At 39.8% G+C, this 25,475-nt stretch overlaps 1 protein-coding gene across 3 annotated transcripts in view; it reads right to left on the reverse strand.

The window, feature by feature from the left end:
- Positions 1-9,680: 9,680 nt before the first annotated feature.
- The window catches only part of DNM3 (dynamin 3), a 599,000-nt gene continuing 583,205 nt past the window's right edge, over positions 9,681-25,475 (reverse strand). For 2 of the 3 annotated variants that reach the window (XM_007446762.1, XM_007446760.1), the window contains one exon: positions 19,102-19,171. In XM_007446762.1, coding sequence (XP_007446824.1) covers positions 19,102-19,171 — 70 coding nt within the window. Of the gene's footprint in view, positions 9,862-19,101; positions 19,172-25,475 lie in introns of those variants that run through there. The other variant, XM_007446759.1, reaches the window with a different exon arrangement.

The following is a 25,475-nucleotide window of genomic DNA, read 5'->3' on the forward strand; positions in this document are numbered from 1 at the left end:
GGACAATGGGAGGGAAAGAGAACTGGTGGGGTGGGGGGAGGCTTCTGCCTTGAGTGGATTCTTTCTAGTAACTATACCATGAGAAAACAGATGTGAGAACAGGTTTGGAAGTAAAGTAGATAAGAAAATAAGAATGAAGCATGTTAAGTTCGAGGTACCTGAGATGGTACACCCAAGCTAAGGTGTTCCATGTGTAGTATCTGAAGGACATTGGTTCAGAATTCTGGGCATTATCTAGAAGGTTACTGAGAACAGAATCCAGCGCTTTTGTGTTTGGGATTCTTTGTACAGAATTGGTTGCCTCACAACCAGGCTATAGTGGAATTAGATCACAGAAGGATAACTGGAATAGCCAAAATGGTAGGAATCAGAGGGAAAGGAAGCTGGCCTATGAAAACGGATTAGAGAATAGAACACCACAGCCTGGAAGGAAGCCTCGAAAGAGAGACAGTCATTTCTACAAAACTATTAAGGGTGAAAGTGGATGTTATTTGCCTACCAAATCATGACTTATAGGAGGAGACACCCTTTGAAATTTGAACAGAGCAAATTTAAGACAAATGAAAAAATAATTTAATACACTGTCTACATGTAAGTCTAAGAAGTTTCACAAGCCAGGGATATAAATGGGTTCCAAAAAGTTTTGGGAAAAAACGCACATAAAAAAGCCATAACTGTCTTGTAAGAAAGTGTTAAGGGACTTCGCTGGTGGTCCAGTGGTTAAGAATCTGCCTTCCAATGCAGGGGATGTGGGTTCGATCCCTGGTCTTGGAACTAAGATCCCACATGCTGAGGGGCAACTAAGCCTGCGTGCTTTAGAGTCCACGTGCCACAACTAGAGAGAAGCCTGCATGCCACAACTAAGACCCAGCACAGCCAAACAAACAAATAAATAAATGTTAAGAAATCCCAAGGCTTTAGGTGTTGCTACCTGAAGGATGATGAGGCTCACTTATGGCATGCTTCTCTGGGATGCTGCTGGCATAGGGATGCAGGCCTACTTAACAATTGGTATGACCTAATGTGACAGTTCTTGGGAAAGTTACCTATCACTTAAGTATAGTAATCCAGTCAGTCTTTTAAATTTAAACCACACTGAAAGGGGGCAAATAGGATATTAATGATCTAAATTTCCAGAGAGTATTACGGTGTGTGTATGTGGGCAGGTGGGGGAGGACAGAGAAGGGGAGAGGGTTAGGGTAGCTTTGGAATTAAAATCCCAACTTGTCAAATACTTGCGTGTATAAGAAGATGTACCCCTTCCTCCCAGCTCTGTTTCTTGTCACCCTAAGTTATAAGGAAGGCAGGAGGGTGGTGGTGGCAATTGAGAGCAAGGAGGGAGGAATGGGAAGGTAGGTTTGCCCATCTTTCCAAAATGGTACCAGGGATTGTAGTTGAGATGGAAGGATGAAGGACAGGTAGAGCCACAAGGCAGCACGTGTGCTTGATTTTTTGGCGTGATGCATGACTGGCATGCGGCTAGAATGTGTTGCAGGGATCTGAGTGTCACCACACCACAGTGGTTCTGTGTGGCAATCAAATCGGTGTCAGTGTTATGCCTGTATGCTGTGTCAGTACTATGAACTTTTGAGTGTGCTTTTGGCCAGCTGGCTTAAATTATGGATGTAAGAATCACATTGAGCATGTTCAAGGAAGCATATGGAGCCATCATTTACATTTTTAAGCCAAAGGCTCAAGGTCAAGAACAACAAAAACAAGCCAGCAGAGGGCATCAGTCACACAATTTTACAATATGTCAAACGCTTCGAATGCGGGAAAACAGGACCGGACACTGCCATCTTGTGGAAGTTATTGATGTTCCCTTTTACAATGAAATTCAATGTGTCTTGAATTGCATCTAGGGCTAAAGGCTAACTGGTAGGCAGTCGCTTTTAATGCTTTAGCAAGCCCCTCATCATCCCCTTTATCCCTTATTCTCTTCCCCCAACATCTATTTATTAAAAAATGTATTGTCCACCTAGGACCACCTGTACTCACTTCTACCATTTGCATTTTATGATGTTTAGCCTCAGAAATTTATTCATTCAACAAATACTTACTGAACATTAACTACATGACAGATACTGTTTGTCCTGCATGCTTGAGATACACCTACGAGTAAAAGGGACAAACTCCCTTGACCTAATGGAGCTTACATTCTAGCAGGAGGAGAGAGACAATAAACATAAGCAGAAGGTAACAAATGCTATTGAAAAAAGAAGAAAAAGGTAGCAATGGTATTCAGTAAGGGGGTCAGGGTAGGTCTTATGGAAAAGGTAACATTTAACCAAAGATTGGAAGGAGGTGAGGGAATTATCCAGATTCTCAGGGGAAGGGAGTTGCAGGCCGAGGAAAGAGCTGCTGCAAAGTCCCTGGCAGAAGACTGCATGGCATGTTTGGGGAATAGCCAGGAGTGGCCAAGGTGGGGTGATAAAGGAGAGCAGAAGAGGAGGCCAGAGAGGGAAAGTGGGAGGCTGGGTCACCTAGACATTGTAGGCTATTAAAAGGACTCTGGCTTTTACTCTGAGATGGGAAACGCTGGAGGGTCTTGGAGAAAAAGAGGGACATGATCCGACATAAATTTTAACAGGCTCATTCTGGTTGCTGTGGGGAAAAGTAGAGCAGAAATAAGCATTAGGAGGCTCTGATATTAATCCAAGCAGGGGATGACAGTGCCTCAGAGCAGAGTGGTAGCAGAGGAAGTGGTGAAAAATAGTCACATTCTAGATATAACTTGAAAGTAGAGTCAAGGTCTTCCTGACATATTAGTTGTAGGGTACGGATGCAAGAGAAGAATCGTAAGTGACTCTTACGGTTTTTGGCCTGAACAAATTGAAAGATGGACATGCCATCAACTGAGATGGGGGCCAAGGGGATATGGATAAAGATTTTGGGGAGGAGGATTGGGAATTCAGTTTGGGGCATGTAGGGTATGAAATGTAGACATCCAAGCTGAAATGTTGAGTAGGGAGTTGGAGATATGAGTTTGGGTTTTAGGAGCAACGTATGGGATTGAGATATAAATTTAAGACTTGTTGGTATATAAAATGACATTTAATGCTTTGTGACTGGATGACATCACCAAGGAAGTTTATATATACAGAGAACTAAGAAATCCAAAGTAAAAGGTTGGAGAGAAGAATAAGCAAAAAGATTTGGAAAGCACAACCACTGAGACAGGAGGAAAATCAAGAATTTAGAGTCCTGGAAACCAAGTGCAGATGACTCAAGGAAGAAGGGGTGATCAACTGTAATCAGATCAAAATCTGAAAAATCAAGAAAGCAAGGACTGAGCATTGACCATCGGATTTAGAAAGGAGGAGGTGATTGGTGTCCCTTAAAAGAACATTTTTTTTGTGGAGTTGTGGGAATAAAAACCTATATGAAGTGGATTTAAGAGAGAATAAGAGAAGAGAAATTGGAGCAGCAAGTACAGGCAACTCTGGAAGTTTTATGTCAAAGGGGAAACAGGAAATAGGACAGAAACTGAAAGGGGAGGTGAGGGCAAGAAACCTTTTTTTTTTTTTAAGATAGGAGAAATGACAACATGTTTGTATACTGATGGAAATGAAACAGTAGAAAGTAATAGTTGATGTGAGAAAGGGAAGAATTAATTGCTGGGGCGATATTCTTGAGCAGGTGAGAGGTGATGGGATCTATTGCACAAGTGGAGGGACTGGCTTTAGGATGGGAAGGGATAGTTGATCTATGGTAACATAGTGGGAAGGCAGAGAATATAGATACAGATGCTGGTAAGTGGGTAGATGGTTAGTGGATAAATGAGGTGATGGGAATCTTTGGAAATTCTTTTCTGATTGCTTCCATTTTCTCAGGGAAGTAGGAGGCAAAGAATCAGCTGAGATGTGAGAGTAAGGGGGAAGTGATGAAGTGAGGAGGTATGAAACAGTTCAGGACATTGGGAGAGTGAATGAACTAGGCATGCCTAGTATAATTGCCCAGCAGTAGTAAGGGCTCTCTTGAGAATGGTAGTCATGAATTTAAAGTGAAGCTTGGTTGTGTGTGGGTGTGTGTGTATTTTTCTAACCATGTACAGCTACATGAGTGCAAACTAGAGTAGACGGAGAGTTGAATTTACCCAGGGTGGTGATTAATCAGATTGGGAGAAGGGCGAGGGAGGATGGTAGCTATGCATGGGCCTGATTATAATGGTTGACCGTGGAATTTAAGTTGGGTAAGAAGGAGAGTGAACCTCAAGAAGGGTGAAGGACAGGGAGGTGAGGGACAGGGCAAAGGTCAATGGATTGGAGGTTCAAGGGGTTTGAAAGACAGGAAGTAAAGTTCAGAGAATAAAGACAAGGTTATGACTTTAGCAGTGAGCAACTGAGGTAGGGTGGAGGGCAATGTCACTGGAGGAGTGAAGTCCAAGGAAATGAGAAGTGAGATGGGGGCGGTGTTGGAAGGAATACCTACACTTAGGTAGACATCCCCAAGAATTAAGACAAGAGTGGTACTGGAAAGAATGACAGGGAAACAGGAGCTAAAATCATCAAGAAATAAGAGAGAATGAACTGGAGATTGGTAGATAAGTGCAACAATGAGGGGTATGTGCTATAATCTGGTGCATGAGGTTCAAAGCTGAAGGTTTTATGGAGGAGGAAGGAAGAATGGCCTGAAAGCAAAAATGAGAAACAAGGATACCTACCCCACGTGAGGGTCAGCAGTACAAGGGCTCTGGGAGACAAGCACCCCCTTTGGAGAAGGCTGCCCGGAAAGCAGTACGCTTAGAGCTGTCCTGTTCGAGAAAGAAAGTGACGGACACATCCAGAGGACAGGTTGAAGATTTAGGGGAAGTTTACTGATCATGGGCAGCGAATTATAGAGGGTACAGGGTAAAGGTTTCAGAAGTTGGAGAGGGGGGCAGAAGAGCATGGAATAGATATGTACGCCAATCTCCATACAGGACAGCGACCCATTAGTCTAGGGCTTTTTGGCGGACTGACCCAGGCGGGGATAAAGAGCTATGTAAGTCCCGGCGGGTTCAAGGCAGATGATGAGAATATGAGTGTTGGTGGGTAGGGCTGGGGAGATTTCTGGGGGCCTCCTTTTTTACCTCAGAGGAGGTGTGGTCTTAGTGTGCAGGCATCCTCATGTCATCATGAACATGCTTTTTTATTGTTCCCTAATGGAATTCATGTGCTGATTCTCTGGGTAATGGACATATTGACAAGAGCCTTGTGGAGCTAATGACTAATTTCCCAAGAACCATGCAAACTTCCAACAGTGGGGCAGTGCCATTTGTAGTGTTCTAGAAAGTTGGATTCTGGGGAAAGTGATCCGAGCTGAAGTGAGAGCCAGGGTTTGACCAAGGTCCTGGGAACCATCAGGCCTGAGGAGGGACGCTCCTCTGACCACTGAGAGGGCTCTGGCGAGCTCAGCTGCAGGCGAGAGGCAGAGTAGAAACAGCTGAAGTTCTGTAGGAGTGAGCTAGCTTAGACCATGCCACTGCTTTTGGTGTCTTTCTTCTTTTACAACTCACAGGTGCAATTAAGGTAGGCTTGTTTACCTTGGGAACAGTGGCAATCACCAGCCAAATCAAAACACCGTTTTCTTCCCAGATCTATTACTGTGATTAACAGGAGGACTCCCCAGCAATAAGGTAGTTCTGTTTCCCAACAGCCCAACATTTGCTCGGCACCTGGGGCCTGGCAACTCCACGGTACTGGTGCCTCCTCGCGCAGTCAGGTGCCGCAGGCCTAAGAGTGCCAGAGGAAGGGGCTTAGAAAGGCAAATGGCCTTTTCTGTCACCATCCAGTGCCAATTGGCACCTGGCTTTCAAATGACACCCAGGATCAGCCTGAGTGAGGTCTTGTGCCCTAAACAGACTAGCTCTCCAATCTCCTGACCATACTTTTGCTGGGGTGTTGGAACACATTGATTTTACCAGTGCTGAGGTCGAGGGATACTGTCCCCTCGGGCCCCTGAGAGAGCTGGCTTGAGGAGTTGCTTCTGCTTTCCCAAGCTCCGCTGGCACACGGCTCACGCTCCAGGACGGCCCCGTGGCCTTGTGTGGGGCCCAAGGAACATTTGGACTCTGGTCGGTGAGAACACCGTGGGCCTCCCACTCTTTCTAAATTGCAGAATAAACAGATCTTTAGACCCCAGGCAGCTATTGTGTATGAGGCTGAGAGTATTTTTGTCTTTAAAAGAGAAAAAAGCAGCGGGCTTTTTTTTCAAGTATCTCCTTGGCTCTAACTGAAATACAGCCACAGAGAGGAGGGCTGGGGGAAGAAAAACTAGCCCTTAATAATCCAAAAGACTAAAAAACAAAAACAAAAACAAAGAATCTGAAAGGCTAGTTTTTCCACTGTGTTATATGGAGCTTGAAAAATATCCTCTGTTAGTCTGTTAGCAGCTGTTTTGAGACGGAGGACCCACTTCAGTGACTTCTCTGTTACTGTCTTGAGGATTCTTAAGTCTCTTTGGCTCCTGGGGGCCAGAGGCTAAGGCTTTCTTTATTCTCTGCCTGCTCATGGCTCGTGTTCAAGAGGATCACTGAAGATGTGAACTGCAGTGAGAATCAAAACCTGATATAAAGTATTGTAAAATGTGATTAGATTAAGAACACTTCGAGAGTAGCAGTTTATAGTCTTGACTCATCCAACAACCTGCCATCCGATCTTAAATGTTGACAGTATTGCAATTCGATAGAAACTTGTAGTATTAACAAACAAAAATAGGTATATATTATGGTAGTGGAGGCAGCTGGTATGTCTCTTTAAATGGGGGACATACAGTGGTGTGGTAGCATAAGCTCCATTTGATTTATTCAGATATAGACTCTGTAGTATTATAAAGGGTATAGGAGTTTTCTTTCTTTTTCAGCAATCTTTTCTTTCTGTGGTTGAGGTTCATGTCTTTAAGATGGACTCACAGCTGTGAAGACTGTGAATCTCATGGAACTGGACTAAAGATTCCAACATCCATTTTCTGAGTTTTTTTTAAAGAATCATACTTAGTGCTGAGTTATAAAGCAGACGTTGGCAAGTACAGTCTTTTTCAAACTCTGGGATAAAGAGTACTGAAGGGTACAGGATCTGAACCCACCGAAGGTGTCTATGTTTGTACATGAACAGCTGAGGTTATTTCCTTATCTCCTCTTGGATTTCAACTTCTAGGATGTTTGTTGAAACACCCTTCAGTGTATATGTGGCTCCCAAGGCTTACAGACATTTATTTAACAGTGGAACTCCCCAAGGAAAGCATGGGTCGTTTTGTTTATTTTTTCCTACCTTTAGTTCTCTTTTCTCCATCTCCTAGGTGTCCTGGGTGTTTCTAGCTGGAGACTCGGGGATTCTCATTCCCCTCACTGCATCCAGTGGGAGACTGCTACAGGGTATCTTCTAAATCCAAAACCTTTTTGTTAGAAGCCAAAGCAAAGTTGACAGACTACTGCACTTTCAGTAGCACTATGTCTTTCTCAACCAACACTTATGTGATTTAGAGTCTTATACTATTCCATTAGAAATGAAAAGTTTGGTTTCTCATTGGCTGAAATGAGCTCTGTTGTTCCCTTCTTTGTCAGAGGTCAAAATGTTAGCAGGCTTTGGGTCAAGCAGATAATCTGGTTCTAGGACTCAAATAACTGCTTCAGCATGGAAGTTGGTAACAGTTCTCCCTGGAAAAAAGGACCCAAATTTTCTCCTGTCATAGCTTATATTGGAATTGCTTATTTAGCTATTTTGTCAGCTACTTTTATCCTGTTTCTTCTCTGGTGTTCCCAGTAACCAGGACATTCTTATGAATTCAAGAAATGTTTGATGCATAAATAAAGGGATGAGACTACTTAAGAAATATTATGTTTACTAAAGATATAATGGTTTGTTTCTCCCGAAGATCCTGAGTCAGTACAGTTCAACTATACTTCTTCAGCTCTCTATCCAATATTGAGGGTGGAGGTGGGAGAGCTGAGGAAGGGGATGTTATGAAACACAGAAACACTATGAGCGGTATATATGAACAAACCTCAGCATAGTTTAATTTTACCCCAGGCTGCTTCCTTCCCCCTCCCATTCGAAGGGGAGGCCCCCTTTCTTCTCGCCTATCGAATGTGAGGAAGGGGCCATACCTAGTTGTTGAGGAGACCGAGTAAGATTGCCAGGGAATCATTTCATTCTGCCATGACTCAAGCCTTACGTTCTCATGGTCATCAGGTCAAAGTTTTAAACATCTAAATGGTGTAACACTGCGGATAAAAATAAGTTCAAGGTTAAGACAAAGTGGAAAAGTACCAAACACTTAAAAAAGATAATTGGCAAAAACCTTCCTGTTGACAGCCTGTTTTGTGTTTGCAGAGGTGGTGTGATATAATCCAGGAAAACCGGGTCTGTTGGGATGAGCATGCTATCAGATGAGAAAGCTACCCGATAAGAATACTGATTAAAAGGAATTAAACGCCTGGGCTGAAGGTGAAGGGAAGGGCAACAAACTGCGTGCTGTGTGATATTTTGCGTCAATTCAGCCGCCTCCAGGTAAACTTGAGCTTCTGTTGATCCCCAGCTTTGGCGCCTTTGAATTTCCTTAGTCACGAGCGCTTCTAACTTGCAGTCACTGAACTTGAGATGCAAGTACACACCAACGTAACGTGCCATATGAAAGTTTTCCCCTGAGAAATAAACTGCTTTTGCATTTTTGGGAGAACATAGTCCTTAAAAAAGATTTTTACAGCCCAGAGAAAGGGTATTGGTAGTGAGGGTCCCCCATTGTTGAACTGAGGTTCCTGCCTACACCTCCGGCACTGCCTCTCTTTGCCAGGGCTTGTCTAAGTCAGCCAGGAAATGAGTGGACCACCAAGTCCTGATCAACAGTACTTTACTTTCCTGTCCTATAGTTTTTTTCTTCATATGCTAAAGTGAGGCACATTCAGAAGTGATCTCATCAAAGATGAGATCCTTTAAAATTTTAATTTAGACCAAGTAAATCTTCAAAAAGAAAACTCTGAATTAAATCTCAAACCTTTAGGGAGCCTTCAGATCACATATTTGGCAGGATGGACTACATTACCTTAATAATAAACATTTTATTTGGATAAATCTTTGGGATTTGTTTTTAACGATAGCTTAGAATTTGTGTTGGAATTACCATTCGAGGATTAAAGTATTAAAAAAGTTATCTTTTCCCCAAAACTCATAAAGATTCTATTCTTCCAGTACTTTACTGACATCATTAAGAATCTTCTCAAGGTGGCAACATTTCCTTGTCTTGTACTTTTATTCAGATGATGTGTTTTTCCCCCGAATTTGCCAAAGTATGAGATTGATGTGTTTCAGACCAACAATTTCTCCCATAATCATACATGTTTTATCTCCTAGAAAAATAATGAAAATAGAAAAAAGGTCTTGGTGCAATCATAATTATTAATGGGATTCCCGGGGGCAGAGTGAAATTATTCAGTCCTCTGTGTCTTTTCTAAGACACCCAGGATTTTTACTTGTTTCACTCTTCTATTGGACAGACATTTCAACTGAAGATAGATTATTTTTCTCCACCAAATAGCATCCCAAATCACAATGCTTTAAGAACTTAAAGTCAATCATTTTCAGTTTAAGCACCTTAAAAGGTCAAATTATGTATTTTTCACCCTACGTGGTTTTAGTTGAAACAAACTCCTATTTTAACTCAGATCTTCTTTAGAAAAAGAAACAGAACACATTTCATTTTTTATATAGAATAAACTTTGTTTTTATTATAGACATGGATCAAAAATAAAAGTTTTTATGTACATATGACATATAGTGCAAATGAAAGGCTTTTAAATACCAAGTATAGACATATTGTCGAAAACAAAAGGAGATGAATGATGGGGGTTAGGATGGTCGTCCGGGAACTGCAGGAGGGGGTCGCCTAGTGAAAACAAAACAACAAAAAAAACAAAAGAAAACAAAAGAAAAAGAAAAACACAGATGCAGAGGAAAAAAACAATGTTTAAATTAGAAAATAAATCCAAATAACAGCATGCATAAATATCCCGCAAAAATCAAACTCAAATCAGACAGAAAACATGCAGATGCAGGCATGCAGGGGAAATGAGAGAATATCACATGGCATAGTGAGCAGCTCCTAGCATGTTTCCTGGCTTCCAGCCTTGTGCTAGGTATGAGCCATTTGAGCCCACTCCAAAACCTTGTTATTTTGTACCATGGAATGATAAATCCATGCAATCATATTCAGGAGAACTGGGAACAGTACAAGAGCCGCATACCTTTATAACTTGAGTATGTTTCCCAACCCTGATTTTGTGACATTCAGTTACTTCCAAAGATTTCAGTAAATGTTATGAAATCTCCATAGGGGGAGAGGGAGTTGATATAGAAATATGACAGGTGAGATTTCTTTAAGATGAGGGAAAGTAGAAGGCGGCAAGGGATCAAATGAGCAATGTAATCACGATGCAGAAAATATCTGGGGTCGATCTTGGAGAAAAGGATTTGTAAATAAGAATTTCCTTCAGGTGAAATCCTGATGTGATAGCCTTTCCAGGCCCAGGCAAACTATGAGGCTATGTCTGTTCCATGGTGACCCCAAAGATTTTGGGTAAGGTTTCCCTCTGTCTTAGAGTTAGGTGCAACTGAAGTTCTTATTTATTCTGAACCAGGTCCAGGGTAAGTGAAATTTGGTTTGCTGGCTCTTTCTCCGTATCCCTAGCCTGGCTTGCATCTTGTCAGGCCCACTGGTGGTGAAAGAAAGATCCAGAGTTTTGCTTCGTTTTGACAACAGCCTCTCTCTGGATGATGGGCTGCTAGGGAAGATACAGTAAACGCTACATGGCAATGGACAGCTCTGTAAGTAGGAAAACAGCAGGCCCAATGAAGCTTTCCCACGGGTTTCCAGCAGAAGTCTACATTTAATTTCCTCTTTCTAACCCAACTGGTAATGAGCTCAACATTACAGCAAGCCATAGAACGGCAGGTTAGTTCAGTACCCTACTCCCTGTGGGACTTCTTTTTGGCTACTCATCCAGGTGTTCAACAACATACTCACTTCCATCTTACTTCTGTAACACTTCAGTGAGTGGTGCAATGAAGTCTACAAGAAAACAAAAGCAAAAACAAAAGCAAACTTCTGTTTCATCTTCTATGAGATGTTAATGGAGCCATACTGACTGGGCTATTTCTGAGCAGCTAAAAAACCACCTTACCTTCCCCAAAGTCCAAGACCAATTTTTCTTTGGTCCATTTTAAGCTGGCTGAACTTAAGGAGGCCTCCTATCCATTATAAATGATGAAGAACTTGTTATTGGTCTGTAACCTTTCAACTGCGGGGGGCGGGTGGGGGGCGGTCAGCAGGATCCAGGTAATGGTTATCCCTGGTGTTTTCATGAAGAAAGTGTAATGAAATTCCTGTCAGGCTCAATGAGATTTATCACCTGCCCAGCAAACCGAAACTATTTTTGAGTTCTGAAGGGGCTTTAGAACACTTTAATTACCTCAGCAGGGTGGGGAGGTGAGCCATTAAACTGAACAGCAAGTCCACAGTGCTAAAGGGATGTTTTGTCAGCATATGCCAAAGCACTTTTCTGTTTGAGCTAGTTTGGTGTTCTAGTCTAGAAACAGGATCAGAAACTTTATGTCTTGGAATATATTTCATGGACAGCTAGAATGTTTGCTTCAAACAGCAGAGTGACATCTATCCCCTTAGCTCTTTTCTTTCCCTCTTCACTCATCCTGTATCTACTTTCCTCTCGTTGCCAAAAAAGCATTGTTGGTGATGACACCGTACACTGGCTCAGAGTTACTTCTATTATGGATCTTGGCAGTTTGGGTTTTTACTATTTCTTTTCTAAAATTTTCCATACTACTCAACACAGTGCTGAAGTGCTTGAAGGTCACGTGCTGAAAATACTGGGGCTTTTTATATGAAGGGCTACAAAGTTACCTTATACCATTGCCACTTCTAACACAAAACTTGAAGTATTTCGTTTGGAACACTGAGTTGGGATACTGAGTTGCTAACACATATTAAAACTCATCATACTAGCATTCACCATACAAGCAAATTCTGCCTACTCAAGATTATAATTTCAGGTTATACTTCCTTAAGCTTTCTTAAAAACAACTTCGGAGAATCGTTTGGCTGAAACAGGAAGGTAAGGTGGTAGGAAAAGCTGTGTGTGGAATATGGGCATAATTCATATATAAAAGTCTCCATTATTAAGAAGAATGATGAATTACCCACGTTCTCTTGATCTACCTCAGTGCTGCAAGCTGTTCCTAGGGTGACATTCCTCTGGCAAGAGCCCTGGGAAGGTCTTCCTTATAACTTTTTTCTTTTCTGTTACAATCTCACAAAACATTCCCTGCTTGTTTTCTTTGCCCATCACTCAGATAACTTAATATCCCAGAGCAGTTGGTGAGCCTGAAGGCTTGGGAAAGTGAGACAACAAAGGCAGTAAGAATAAGCGTTCTTCTCAATGCTTTTCTGCTGATCTTCACTTTTAAGTCAACCTAGATCCCTCCCTTTACAAGAATACTATGGGGGTAATGTAATTAATTCAAAGGAGCTCTTTTTTTTTGGCAAGTGAGAGAGAAAAGGTAATACTGAAAGTGATCTGAGTCCTCCACAATGCCCCCCTAGGACTCATTGCATGTCTGTCTCTATCTGCTTTCATGCCCCGTTCCTATGCGACCTACCTCCTTGGATCTCCCCAAGCATCAGAGCTCCAGGAGGATGGTCCTAAGCTGGGAGCTCCAGTTGCCATGACTTTTGATTTTATCACCCAACTTTGTGTTAGTGACAGTCTGTACTGGGACAGTCTCACTCAATGCCTTTCCCCTCTGGCCTAAAGCCACTAAAGCAGTGTTTCCTAAGGCATGTACCTCAGAGCGCTAGTCCTGTGAGATGCTCTATGAAAAAAGCATTGATGGTCAAATAAATCTGAGAAACATGGAGACACTAGCCCTGCCATCTGATACTAAAGCTTCTATAGAGTCTTCCAGTAAAGAAACATCTAATTTTTAGTCACCATTTCCCAAGTATAGTCAATCAAGAAATCCTTGGTGTATGTCTGTGTAAAACTTATTAAAATCTCATGGAATGGACTTTGGGAAACTTCAAATTAAGGTTGTGGTTTTAGCCAACATCTCTTGCATGTACTCTAAGTATCAGTCTGCCTCAATGTGAAAGAACACCAAGAAATGGTCTTAAGAGTGGCAGTGCCAGGTGTGTGATGAAATTAGTACTTCTCAGTATGAAATTTAAAGGTTTCAGCTGAAAAACAAGAATCTTGAAAACTAATTGAGTAGATACTTACATTGATGTCAGAACTATTTTTAAAATACAAATGGAAATTTGCCAGATAGTTACAATAAGGTCCTTTGGTTTTGGTAATTTCTACCAGGAACTATTCTGAATACAGAATCATGCGGTAAGACACACACTCACAGCACAGTGCACAGAATGATTCGCATCCTGACTCTTTCTTCCATTAAAAAGCTTCCTTTGAAGGCACTGATGGCTCCACTCATGGAAGATGTATAGACATGAGAAAGAAATCACAACAGAAAGTGTGAATTAACCCAACAGTTTTTCCAATTCATCTTTTCACAAAGAGCATACCCTGAACACAAAGGGAAAGTAAACCAACATTTCTCCCCTCCCACTCCCTTCTTGTCTCCTGCTTTTAGATGGCACAATCTGAGTCTATGTATGTTGATAAGGGACCAATCATCAAAACTCTTGTAACAAGGAATCTTTCTCTATTCTCTGGAAACTCAGGATAAGGACGTGTGTAAGACTGAACACTCTTCTGTTCTCTTAATATTGGGGAAACTGAAAGGGGTAACTTCTCCCCTCAACGCCGAATGAATAAACAATGGAGGCCAACTGTTGAGTCAGGCTTTCTGTCAGAAATGCCTTCTGTAGACCTACCATTTGGGCAGAGTATTCTTCATCCATCTGTTTCCTAGCTTTTCGGGATCACTTCCTTTTCAATAGCAAAATGTCACGGTGCTTCTTGGCAAGTGTCACTTTGTACCCTCCAGCTGCCTAAGGTTTGTGTTCTTCTTTTACTTAGTACAGCGATGACTTCAAATCAGGCATAAAATGTTTCCCACTCTCCTGCCTTTGATTTGTCCAATCTGCTCCCTTTAAAAATCTCATCCTTCCCCAAATTAATGACAGTAATGCCAAATGCTATCATTCTCCACATTGGTACCAAGAGGATCGAAAGAGTTATAAATATTTACAAGTCTCAGATCTTACTGATAAGCATAGACATGACTCAGATATATACAAGAATGAGGAAGGGGGGAGTCCTTCAAATGTTATGATTTATTTCAGGTTCAGAAATACAGCTTCACATTTTCACAATAGGTACACATGACCTTCAAGAATGATACAAGCTTTAGGAACTTGCTTCAAAAATTCCATTCATAGAGTCCATCCATATATCAGCATTAAGAAAGCCTGAAAGTGCCAAGAAGACAGGGGAAAGTACTCTGGCTCCAATTAATTAAAGAATCAACAGAGAAGGCAAGATTTTGCTTCTGTACACTGCTTCTTAATATAAAAAAGCAAAAGAGGAGTCTGATTCAGAAAAGGGAGAGAAAAGAAACATACAGGCAAGCAAAACAAAGGCTGTACATGTAAAATTAAACACAAATCAAGTAATGGTGGAATTTCTGATTGGAAGGAATCATTTTTAGCAAATTGGCAACATACAATGCAAGAGATTAGACAGAGTAATTTTATTGTAATTTAAAAAACATTACATTAAGGAATTTGAGGGTAAAAATTAAAAAGGAATGAAGCCTTGAGCTGAGCCATGTGTGAAACCCCAGACCAGAGAGGTGAGAAGTCTCACCAATATACCAGTATGAGCAGGTCTTAAGACAAACAGGAGACTCTTCCTTGAGTTTCCTCTCTCTTGCTCTCATACATACATACATTCTTACACATATATACAAATAGCAATGCATATACTACATATGCTTCAAAATTTCACCATACAGAGCACCACATAATGTTAAACATGCCAACTAGACAGGATGACTGAAGATTCTAGAAGACACATTTGAGCTTTTAAGAAAGGAATGAGGGATCTAGTGAACCAATAACTGTTTCTTAGAAACCATCTAGCTTCATTCACATTAAACTCTGAGCTCACAGCTTGCAGTCCTCTTAGTGAAATGATATAAAACTCATGGCTTGAGTCTCAAATATTATCTTCTTTCATCGAGTTCCATAGTTTAGAGACCTACTATTTAAGCTTTATTCTTAATGTTAAGGAGATTCCTATCCATTTCAAATAATTACATTGTTTGACAAATGAAAAATGTTTACCTGAAAAAGTGGATAGATGACCTGCCTCTGAGGTGTTACGTAACTTCTTCCCTGCATTTTAAGCAAACTTACTCAGAAAATCTACTACTTGTATTATACTGCTGTATCCCTCTATTTTTATTTTTTGATAGTTACTGTAGAGAAAGAAAATGACTATGTAGACAAACTTAGCTTTTTAAGATTCACCTCAGCAATCTAAGAATAATTTATAATTCTAATCAGAGATCTTAAAGGTAGGTTTCCAGATCTTACACTTACTATGAGCTAGCTATATTGGCAAAGATAATTTCTTCTTCGATAGCAATGCTGTGAATTTAGATGCAAATGCCTGTAGATGTTATTCTACCATGTTGTCATGGAAGTTCTGAGCCTTGTGCCTCTCAGAATGAATGTAATCTGGAGAAAATTTTGGACACCTCGTGTATGTTATGAGAAATGAGCCACTTTGATCACATATTATGGCAAATACTCTAAAGCTAACTCTTGTATTAACACAGTTTAAAAAACATATTCATACCCACACATACCCACACGAATAAATATTTACACCCAAACATATACATATATATACGATACACACACAATCACACTCATGCTCATGGCATTTTAACAGGTGATTTTTAAAGCTACTTACCCACAGGGGCACAAAATACATGTACTTACACAAATTTACTATGTATATACTGTATACATAGGGACACATGCTTAGAAAATATGTGTGTACACAGAAAACATCAACATTTATCACATACTGGTATTAGGTCCCATTTCATATTTGAGAATTATGGCTACAGTCTATTCTAAAAAGTCATAAAATGAATCTATATGATTACTCTTTAATTCTAAGGTCAGAAGGCTTATAGTTATATCACAGGAACTTGGTTTTATTATAATGTTTTGGAATAGAGTGAGTTTGTATCTGAACAAGTAGGCAATTTGCTAACTAAACAGACCCTACTGCTCTTCTATGTTACAAAACACAGCTAAAAGCAATATTCAGAGGAGTAATCTTGGTAGATGATTTCTGGAAATTCAATATATCTGTTCTAAATCGATACTATTTCAACCATCTGTCCACAATTGAGTAAATGGCTATTCCAGTTAGTCAATAAGCATGCAAGAATTAGCATGTGACAATAAAATAGATTTACCCATCAAATAAACATATACAGTTTACTTTTCCAAATCCTAAAAACACTGTACGTTTTGTTACACTAGACATGATGGAGCTACATCTGTTGTGTAGACAACATCAGAGCAATCAGGATGAAGTTACACAAAAGATCTGAAGTGTGTGGGAAATACTTAGAAAGCTCATTAAGCGACATATTCCCATCTTAAGGCCTGATATGAAGGCTGTACTTCACACTCCGCACATCCTAGAGCTTCTGACTTCATTTACATTGACATCTCCTTTTAGCAGGATACAAACCCTTTGGGAAATGGGATTAATACTAATCATATGACACAATACTGCAGTAAACTGAAAATATTCTCCAACATGACTGCTGAAATTCCAGGGGAGGCTGGGTTCTATTAGAAATAACTTAGAAGTAAAATAAAACAAAAATGTACACACAAGAAGAGACAATTGGGACAGTGAAACTGTGGGGTGATAAGCTGAGAGCAAAAGCCAAAGGTGACAAATGCCATTGTTTATGATGCATAAAATCGGTGCAAAGAAATCTGGGGAAAAAAATCCCGTTTTCTTTGACATGGTTTGTGCTGATCTAAGAACACATCAGTGGTTATCCACAACATTTTCCTTTAACCAAAGGAAATTTTTGAAATACAGCAAAACACAAAACCACATACAGCACAAAGGCAAACTCTGAAGTATATAATCTGTTAGATGCCTATTTTAGAGAATTCAAAAGAAGGAGCAAAGGGGATCCTAAAAGAGAGGGAATTTTGTGAAAAGATATCACTTTAGACTATTCATTTTACTATGGATGTTTACTTAACTTATTTCCACTTAGCTGCAACACTATTTTAAAAATACAGTATGTATTTTGCACATCTGTTCCATCCACAAAAAGTTAATTTTTTTCCATGAGAAAAAAAAAGATATGAGAAGATTTAGGGTGGTGATTTAGGGTGGCGTTCTTATACAATCACTTGCAATTTAAAAGTTGAAATGCCCTTTTTGTAAATCTTGTATTCTCTGATTTTTGCCTAAGTGGACTAGTTTTAACCCTTTAGAATAAGTTCAAAAAAATGCCATTCAACTTGGCAAGGTCTCTTTTTAATAATGGTTAAAAGTTTTACTTCATACTTTATGGGCGTCTGCTTTGGGTATAAACTACACAGGAAATTAAAGTTAACATACAAATCATGTTTGCTGCTTTCAAAGGGAGGCATTTCAGTTGGTTAAACCTGATTTAGTTCTGTAGAATATGAAATGGTGTCGTGGGACACAACTATGCAGTGAATACTTGGTCTGCTGTCTGGGAACAGTTAGCAGACAAAATTCCGGTTGGCTTCTGGCTGTTTCCTACATGCTAATCATCTAGTTCTAGGTAGTCCAAAAGTCAGCCTCAAGACTGAACTATTAACCCTCAGGCTAAGCTGCTCTTATAAATTTTAGAAATGTTCGAATTTGCCAATTTGCTTTAAATCTCGATGTCTTAATACTATTTTCTGGAATGACCTGGAAAGAGACTCTGAAGTTGTCCAACTGTAGGAGTGTGAGCTCTGCTCTCAAACTAGGGCATCTTTTCTTTCCATTCCAGGTCCCATTCTTTAAATATGGCTATCCCATAGTAAGGCTCAGGATTTATTAAGAAAGCCTAGAACCGATTAAAAAGTTACATTAAACTGTTTAAAAGGTAGGCTAAATTTTTATATTAGGAAATTACATATTAGCATGGAAAGGGAGACATATTTTTGTACTAACTAACTAAATCAACTGGAATTGGTGTCGAAGTATAATTAGCCATGCTTAAAATTAGATCAATATAAAAAATTAAATATTTTCCATATCAGCCTTCACTGTAACTTGTGAGGAGGTAAGTATATATGTGAATAAAGAAATTACATTTGTACAGACACTTCTAGAGATGTGATATTTTGCTTCTTCCTTGAACTCTGAAAGTAGCCCAATTTACTGACTGACTACCAAAAAACAAGCTTTAATTCACTGTTGAATATGCTTCTAGCTTGAAGCAAAACACATTGCCATGAGAAGCCCTCTAGAGCAAGCAATGCATTAACTTTTCCTTTGCAAACTACCTCATGCTTCTGGAAAAGTTTTATTTTTAAGGAATCCTAACTTTTAAAAAATCACTTCTTAGCAGTTTTATGAAATAAAGAGGAAGGAGAAAGGATCTAAATAGCTAATCATGGTGTAGGCAGAAACAGGTATAATAGACAACATAATTTCCATCAGTCAAAACAGAATGTGGAAAAATAAATATGTATCATTTAGGTCTAAGCCCACCATCTCTTATCTCTTAGGAATTATATTGAATGGGCTATCTGGTAGGTAACCTGGGAAAGTTGTCAAAGCAATTCCAAATATATGCCAGGGTAGGCCAATGGTCCACAAAGTAGCGGGCTGCTATACAATCTACTCTGGTTGATACAACATATAAAGCCTCAAAGAGTCAGCAGTTTTCAAGAGTCAAACCCCAAAAGTTTGACATATCATGAGCAATGAAGGTGAGTGATGAATGCATTAGTAAAACTGGTTACTTGCCTACTGATATCCACACATGCGACTACTCATGATTTACTGCAACGGTTATCAAATATTTTGCTTTTGCATAATTCATTAGTAATTAATTGCCATGCCAGACACTTCGTTTAGTCTAACAGGGAGGATTCTAGTGGACGGATTATAGTGGGACGAGTAGGTGATGGGGGTGGTCTCCGGCTAGAAAGAGAGAAAGAGACAGGTAAAGACACAAGTAGAATATCTAGCAGAAGGTTATCCCAAAGACACTGAGAAAGAGCCGTCACGCACATGCTCATGCACAGACAGGTCAGCAGGAGTGGCTGCCATTTGTAATAATTTAATACTGTCACCTTTCATTCACCTAGCATTTTTGTTTTTAAATGAGGTATTTTTTCATGTACAAATGTTGCTAAAAACTGAAGTCGTCCCTCCCAATACTAATAAAAATATTAAGTCATTTAAAAGCCATCTGAAATACACGGCATATTTCTCAGTCAACAGAGTATGAAGTGTACTATATTATGCCCACTCCAGGAACTAATAAGGTATTTAGGCCTCAGAGACTGATGGGGTTTGAATTTTTATTTCCCTTTAAGTAATATTCTTCTTATTTTTTCTCCCTGTCTGGATGTTGATTATCACTTCTCATTGTCTTTAGCAGTAGTTTTCTCCAATTTATTCTGTATTTTACTTCTAATTTGCTAAGCAGTAGAAAGAAAAATTAAGGTTTTTAGAGTTCTCCACAATAAGTGTAAACAGGCTCAAGGTGAGCGTCTGAGTAAACTGCATAAGCTCTGGTTCCTATTTTGGGTCCTAAAAGTTTTATTCTTAGCAACAGTATTGCTCACTTTCTGGTTGGTAATGGTGTTTCTAATAGCTGAGGTTGCTGAATAAACTCCAGATAACGAAATATTACTATATCTGAGAATCTCAGCTTTACCAGCTAATACTCTTTATTCCCTGAACCCATACATTTATTTCCTAAATGTATTAATAAGCTTTTTGGGGTGTGTACTTGACTTTATATGTCATATCTCGGAGAGTAATGTTTATAGTCAACAAAATTCAACAAATTCTGCAAATTGAAACCTTTCTTTTTGATAAAACTCTCCCATTGATTTTTTTCAGAAAGAACCCTTCTGGAATTACAGTCATGTCATGAAATTTTCTTCTGTATTGGAGACACTAAATTGATCATATCAAATATTTTTTCTCAGGATGAAGGAGTGAAGTTAGAAAAGTTAAAGAAAATGGTTATGAAATGTTAAAAAATTACAGAGCTATAAGATAAAATTAGATGGTCAAGGAAAGATCAAAGCAAAAGAGATATTGTTGATTAATGGTAAAAATACTGACCACTTCAGCACAAACTCATAGATCTTAGTAGAGTTTCTTTTGCCTCCTGTACTTGAAAATTGTCCTGGAGGCTTGAGAGGAAAGGTTTCCTTGGGAAGGTGCATTTCAGTTTAACCTCTTATACTAAGTCTCATTACTAAGCAGGTGCTCAGTTTTTGAAAGTGTAATTAGAGATACTTTATAGGCACAGTTATGAAACTAAACCAATCCCTACTAGCTCTTTAATTTGAGTAAACAAAGTAAGTCCTTTTCCTGAAGAAAGGCTACCTGCTACCATGACCACCTGAAATGTTTCGGGAATTTCCTGCTGGGAAAAATCCTCCTATAGTTTCCTTTTCACTTATGACCATGCAAAAACACCTGCGCTTTCACTAGAATATTGCTCATTTTCATTTGAAATGGCCATATTTGTTTAACTTATGTCCTGGATTTGAACCTACATCATTTTCTCCTTTGATGTGAAGTTTCCAGAGGCCAGAAGTCATGTCCACTTGAGTTGTTTTATAGAGTGTTTAGCAGGGTGTTGCCTTCAATTATGTTCTCAACGTCCTTTTGTTTATCTGCTGGAACCTGCTATTCCTCCCGCAATACTCACCTTGGTGAAGTCTTCTCTGACCTACCTTTCCCTATCTTGATGCTTCTGTAGAACCTCAACATATTTCTAGAATTAGGTTTATATGCTTATTGCAACTGATTAGAAATGGGCTGTGTCTCACTCATCTTCATTTTCTTGTGGTGTCTAGCTCAGGGCTTGTCATTCAGCCACTGAATGTTTGACAAAATGAATAAATGAAAGTTACTCCTAGAAGTAAGAAACAACTTATGAATACTTGTGATAACCATTGATCTTTACATTGTATTAAGGGTTTTTTTTTGTTTTGTTTTAGTAAATCATTGCTCTTGCAAAAAAAAAAAAGCTACAATGGCACGTAGGATTTAGACTCTTGGAAACTCTACCTACAGGGTATTTGACTGCTCAGTTGTTCAGCAGATGTTTGGAATAAATAGTAAATCATAGGCTCTTCCTCAGGGAGTTTGACAATTAGTCACATAACCTATAGAAATATATTCTTAGCATTTAAGCAGTTACAGGAGGGGCAAGAGAGTTGGCCAGAATTTGAACTTGAAAAAGGGAAACTCTACCAGAGGCTTAATAATGGGATGGACTTAATTAGGGGATTTTATTTGAAAAAAGTGGATCTTAAACGACAATCGCAGTGAGGGGCAGAGTACAGTGTGGCATGGTGGGTTGGAAATTGTTTCATGCATGTGTGATAGCTTTGACCAACGGTTGTAGCCAAGACAGAAAGGAATGCAAACTGAGTTCTCTTCTGATCCTTTTGTTCTTGGCTTAAATGTCATTCCTCAGCACTTCCTGACCATCCTATAGTTTCCAACCACCACTCCTCATGGCTTCATAGTTTTATGTATTTCATAGCACTTAACTCTGTTTGCCATTATGTATTTATTTACTAGATTATTGCCTGTGTCCTCCAGTAGACTGCAAATTTCTTGAGTGCAGCGACGACATATTCTGTATTTATTATGTATATTCATCATTGTATAATGTGATTAGAAGGCAGTGAATAAATATTTATTAAGGGCTTCCCTGGTGGCGCAGTGATTGAGGGTCCATCTGCCAATGCAGGGGATGCGGGTTCGTGCCCCGGTCCGGGGGGATCCCGCATGCCTCAGATCCGCTGGGCCCGTGGGCCATGGCTGCTGAGCCTGTGCGTCTGGAGCCTGTGCTCCGCAACGGGAGGCCCGCATACCACAAAAAAAAAAAATAAAATAAAAATATTTATTAAATAGTAGACAAACAAATGAATGACTGAAAAGTACCTACACAAGGATGTTTACCCAGGTTAGAGTACAGACCAGGTCAAAGTGAGCGGGTCCAATGAGGCCAGAAATGCAATCTTTTGAGGCATTTGTCAGAGGTTTATATTTGAGGCAGCAAGTTTACACAGAAGTCAAAAGATGTGGAGTCTAGCTCCAATTGCCAGTATGTATAATAATTAATCACTAAACTTCTCTAAGCCTCAGTTTTCTCATCTATGACACAGGAGACTCAGACTAGGTGATCTATAACATGCTTTCCACTTATGCATTGCATGTATTATTTATTGAGCATGTACTATGTGGACTGTATTATGCTGCATGATTTTTAAAAACTCAAAACCTATTATTCATAGTGGAAGATGAATGGGATAAGAGAAGTATGCAAGTGGTTTTACCATAGCACCCCATTTATGTGGAAAAAATGAGGCAAAATTTTGTAAGTCAGACTCTTGAGAATATATTCTCAGAGCTTGAAAATACAATAATGTGGTCAAAGCAGGGGCAAATATGATCTTAACTGTGGCACATAAAATGTGAAAGTCATAAGAGAATGAAGGTCTATAATGGGGTTAAAGAAACTAGAAATTAAGTGATGAGGTGGAATGGAGGAGTTCAATGATGGAGACAGAGAATAGAAAGATTGAAATACTCTGATGGAACAGCAACTTCTCATTAATCTCCACCCCAATCTTTGGACCATGCTGATGGGACACAACAAGGTCAACGGTAATGGGCAATTGCACATAGAAGGCAAGGCAGGAGACCAGAAAAATATAACTTTCTGCTATGTGCCAGGTCTTTTGTTTGTCTTGTTTACCACCGTATCCCAGAACTCAGCGTCGCCTTTGGCTCATAATATTTTTTTCAAATAAATAAATCAGGAGAACCTATCCATTGTGAGCACTTTTTTAAAAAAAATAAATTTATTTTTTGTTTTATTTATTTTGGGCTGTGTTGGGTCCTCGTTGCTGCGCGCGGCCTCTCCCTAGCTTCTGCGAGCAGGAGCCACTCCCCACTGCGGTGCGCGGGCCTCTCACCGCGGCGGCCCACCCCTGCTGCAAAGCTCAGGCTCCAGGCGCGTGGGCCTCAGCAGCCGTGGCACACGGGCCCAGCAGCTGTGGCTCGCGGGCCCCAGAGCGCAGGCTCAGCAGTTCTGGCGCAGTGGCGCAGCTGCTCCGCAGCACGTGGGATCTTCCCGGACCAGGGCCGGAACCCGCGTCCCCGGCCTTTGCAGGCGGACTCCCAACCACTGCGCCACCAGGGAAGCCCCCCATTATGAGCACTTTAACGGAGTCCCTAAGGCACTGACTAGGCACTGCACACCTGTGTGGTGAATTAATGATAAAAAGAAAAAGAAAGATAAAATTTCCATCATGTTCTCTTAAAATAATTATAACATCTTTAAAATATGCTTGGTTTCAGGTTAAAGTAACCCATATATGTACTGAGTAATTAAAAATCCTAGAGTCTGTCAACCCTTGACTGATGGTAATTAAAACAGCTTGCTTAGGTAATTACAATAGCATAACTGGCCATTATTTCAGGGAAAAAAAACAACCCTAAAAAGTGTGTTCAAATGCTGCACTGTCTCGGTCTTAGAATGTTTAAGTAAAGATTACAGTGTTTTGGTGTTTTGTTTTGTTTTTTTTAATGTGTCAGTGTCATAGATTATGAAAGCTTATGATTACTAACTTCTTCACTATTTATATATAAAATAATTTTAACTTATAAAAAAAAAGTCTGTCAACCCTACTGGAAGAAATGAGCATCATCTTATTTCTAAAACAATAATCCCCCAATAATCTCTATAGAAAGCAATTCAAGAGAAGCATTAAGTTGTTCAGTATGAATTTTCTTAATAAGTAATGCTAAGATGTTTGCCAACTTCAACACCAGAAAAACATTTAAGGTTTACTGTTAAGGTTCATTTCATTGGTCTAGTTCCTAACCATTCAAAGAGTTTCCAAAGACATTCACCTCATAAGACAGTTTGTTTTGGGCCAAGCAGAGTTATTTGTTTTGTACCAAATTTTCCTCTGTTACTTTGTGCAGTGATGGGCTTCATTAAGTTACCCATTATATTGCAATGGAGCATCTTGCATCACTTAGTGTTTATTGAAACACTGTTGTGTGTGGGCGGCTTATGGTTACGATAGAAAAGCTTTGTTTCTGCTTCCAAATAAAAGGGAAAGATGTAATACTTGACCTTGCATTTGTAGCTGCAGGGATGGACCGTTTGCAGTATTTTGGACAATGACAAATTTTGTAAGAAAGTCAAACGGTCACTTGGGGTGGGAGGCATGGTGGGGGAGCAACTGGCTACACTGATAAGAGAGAAGAATGGTCAGCTGTCTTATTGTCTTGTTCGATTCTCTTCTAAGAATGGAAGAACTAATTCTCATCTGCTCTTCTTTGGGTTAACTGGTTCTAGGTATTCATGATGGGAGACTGTCTTAACAGGCGTGCATCAGAATGGAGGTGAGGATGGAAGCTACCTTTTCTCTAGCTCCCTGCTTCCTGGTAATCAGCATAACACTGATTACTGAAATGGCTTGGTCTTTCTGCCCCTGCCCTTATTCCTCTTCAAGATGGGAAGTGGGATTTATCTATCTGGCAAGTATGTGAGCCAGCCTGGGTCTATGTAGCTCAGGCTCTGTCCTTTCCCGTGCTTAAAACAAGATATCATGACTCTCAGGCCAGGATTCTTTCTATTGGGCAGTTACGTTCGCATGTTCTAAGGCTATGGTCCTCAAACTGGACACTGCATCAGAATCCCCCAGAGGACTTGTTAAAACACAGGTTTCTAGGTCCCACACAGAATTTTTAAAGGGGTGAGATATTTCTAACAAGTTCCCAGATTATGCTGATGCTGCTGGTCCTGGGATTGTGCTTTGAAAACTGTTCTAAGACATAATAAATGATTTTGTCCTTGCTTCATTAGCAATTCATTTCACTTGCCAGGTAAAGTAAAAGCAAAAAGAGAAAGTGCTGGAAAAAGATCTTAAGAAAGATGAAGAAATGGTTGTAGAAATACTTTGATACCTTTGGAAATTAGACTCAAGCATGGGTCAGTTTTAGGTTTATTTTATAAAGACAAAGATATTATGCTACGGTAGTTTTCTTATTAGTCATCACCAGAAGAATGACTTGTTTAGGGAAGCTTGTATTTGCTCATGAAAATGGCAGTAGGTATAGAAACTAAGCACATCTAACCATGCATTCCAAACTCTCATCTTTGGGGAGGGTATGATTGAAATCCAACCTGGTTAGCTAGGTGGACTCAAATTTAAAAAAAAAAAAAAAA

This window comes from Lipotes vexillifer, unplaced genomic scaffold, assembly GCF_000442215.2.
Source record: "Lipotes vexillifer unplaced genomic scaffold, Lipotes_vexillifer_v1.1 scaffold685, whole genome shotgun sequence".
Lineage (NCBI taxonomy): Eukaryota > Metazoa > Chordata > Mammalia > Artiodactyla > Lipotidae > Lipotes > Lipotes vexillifer.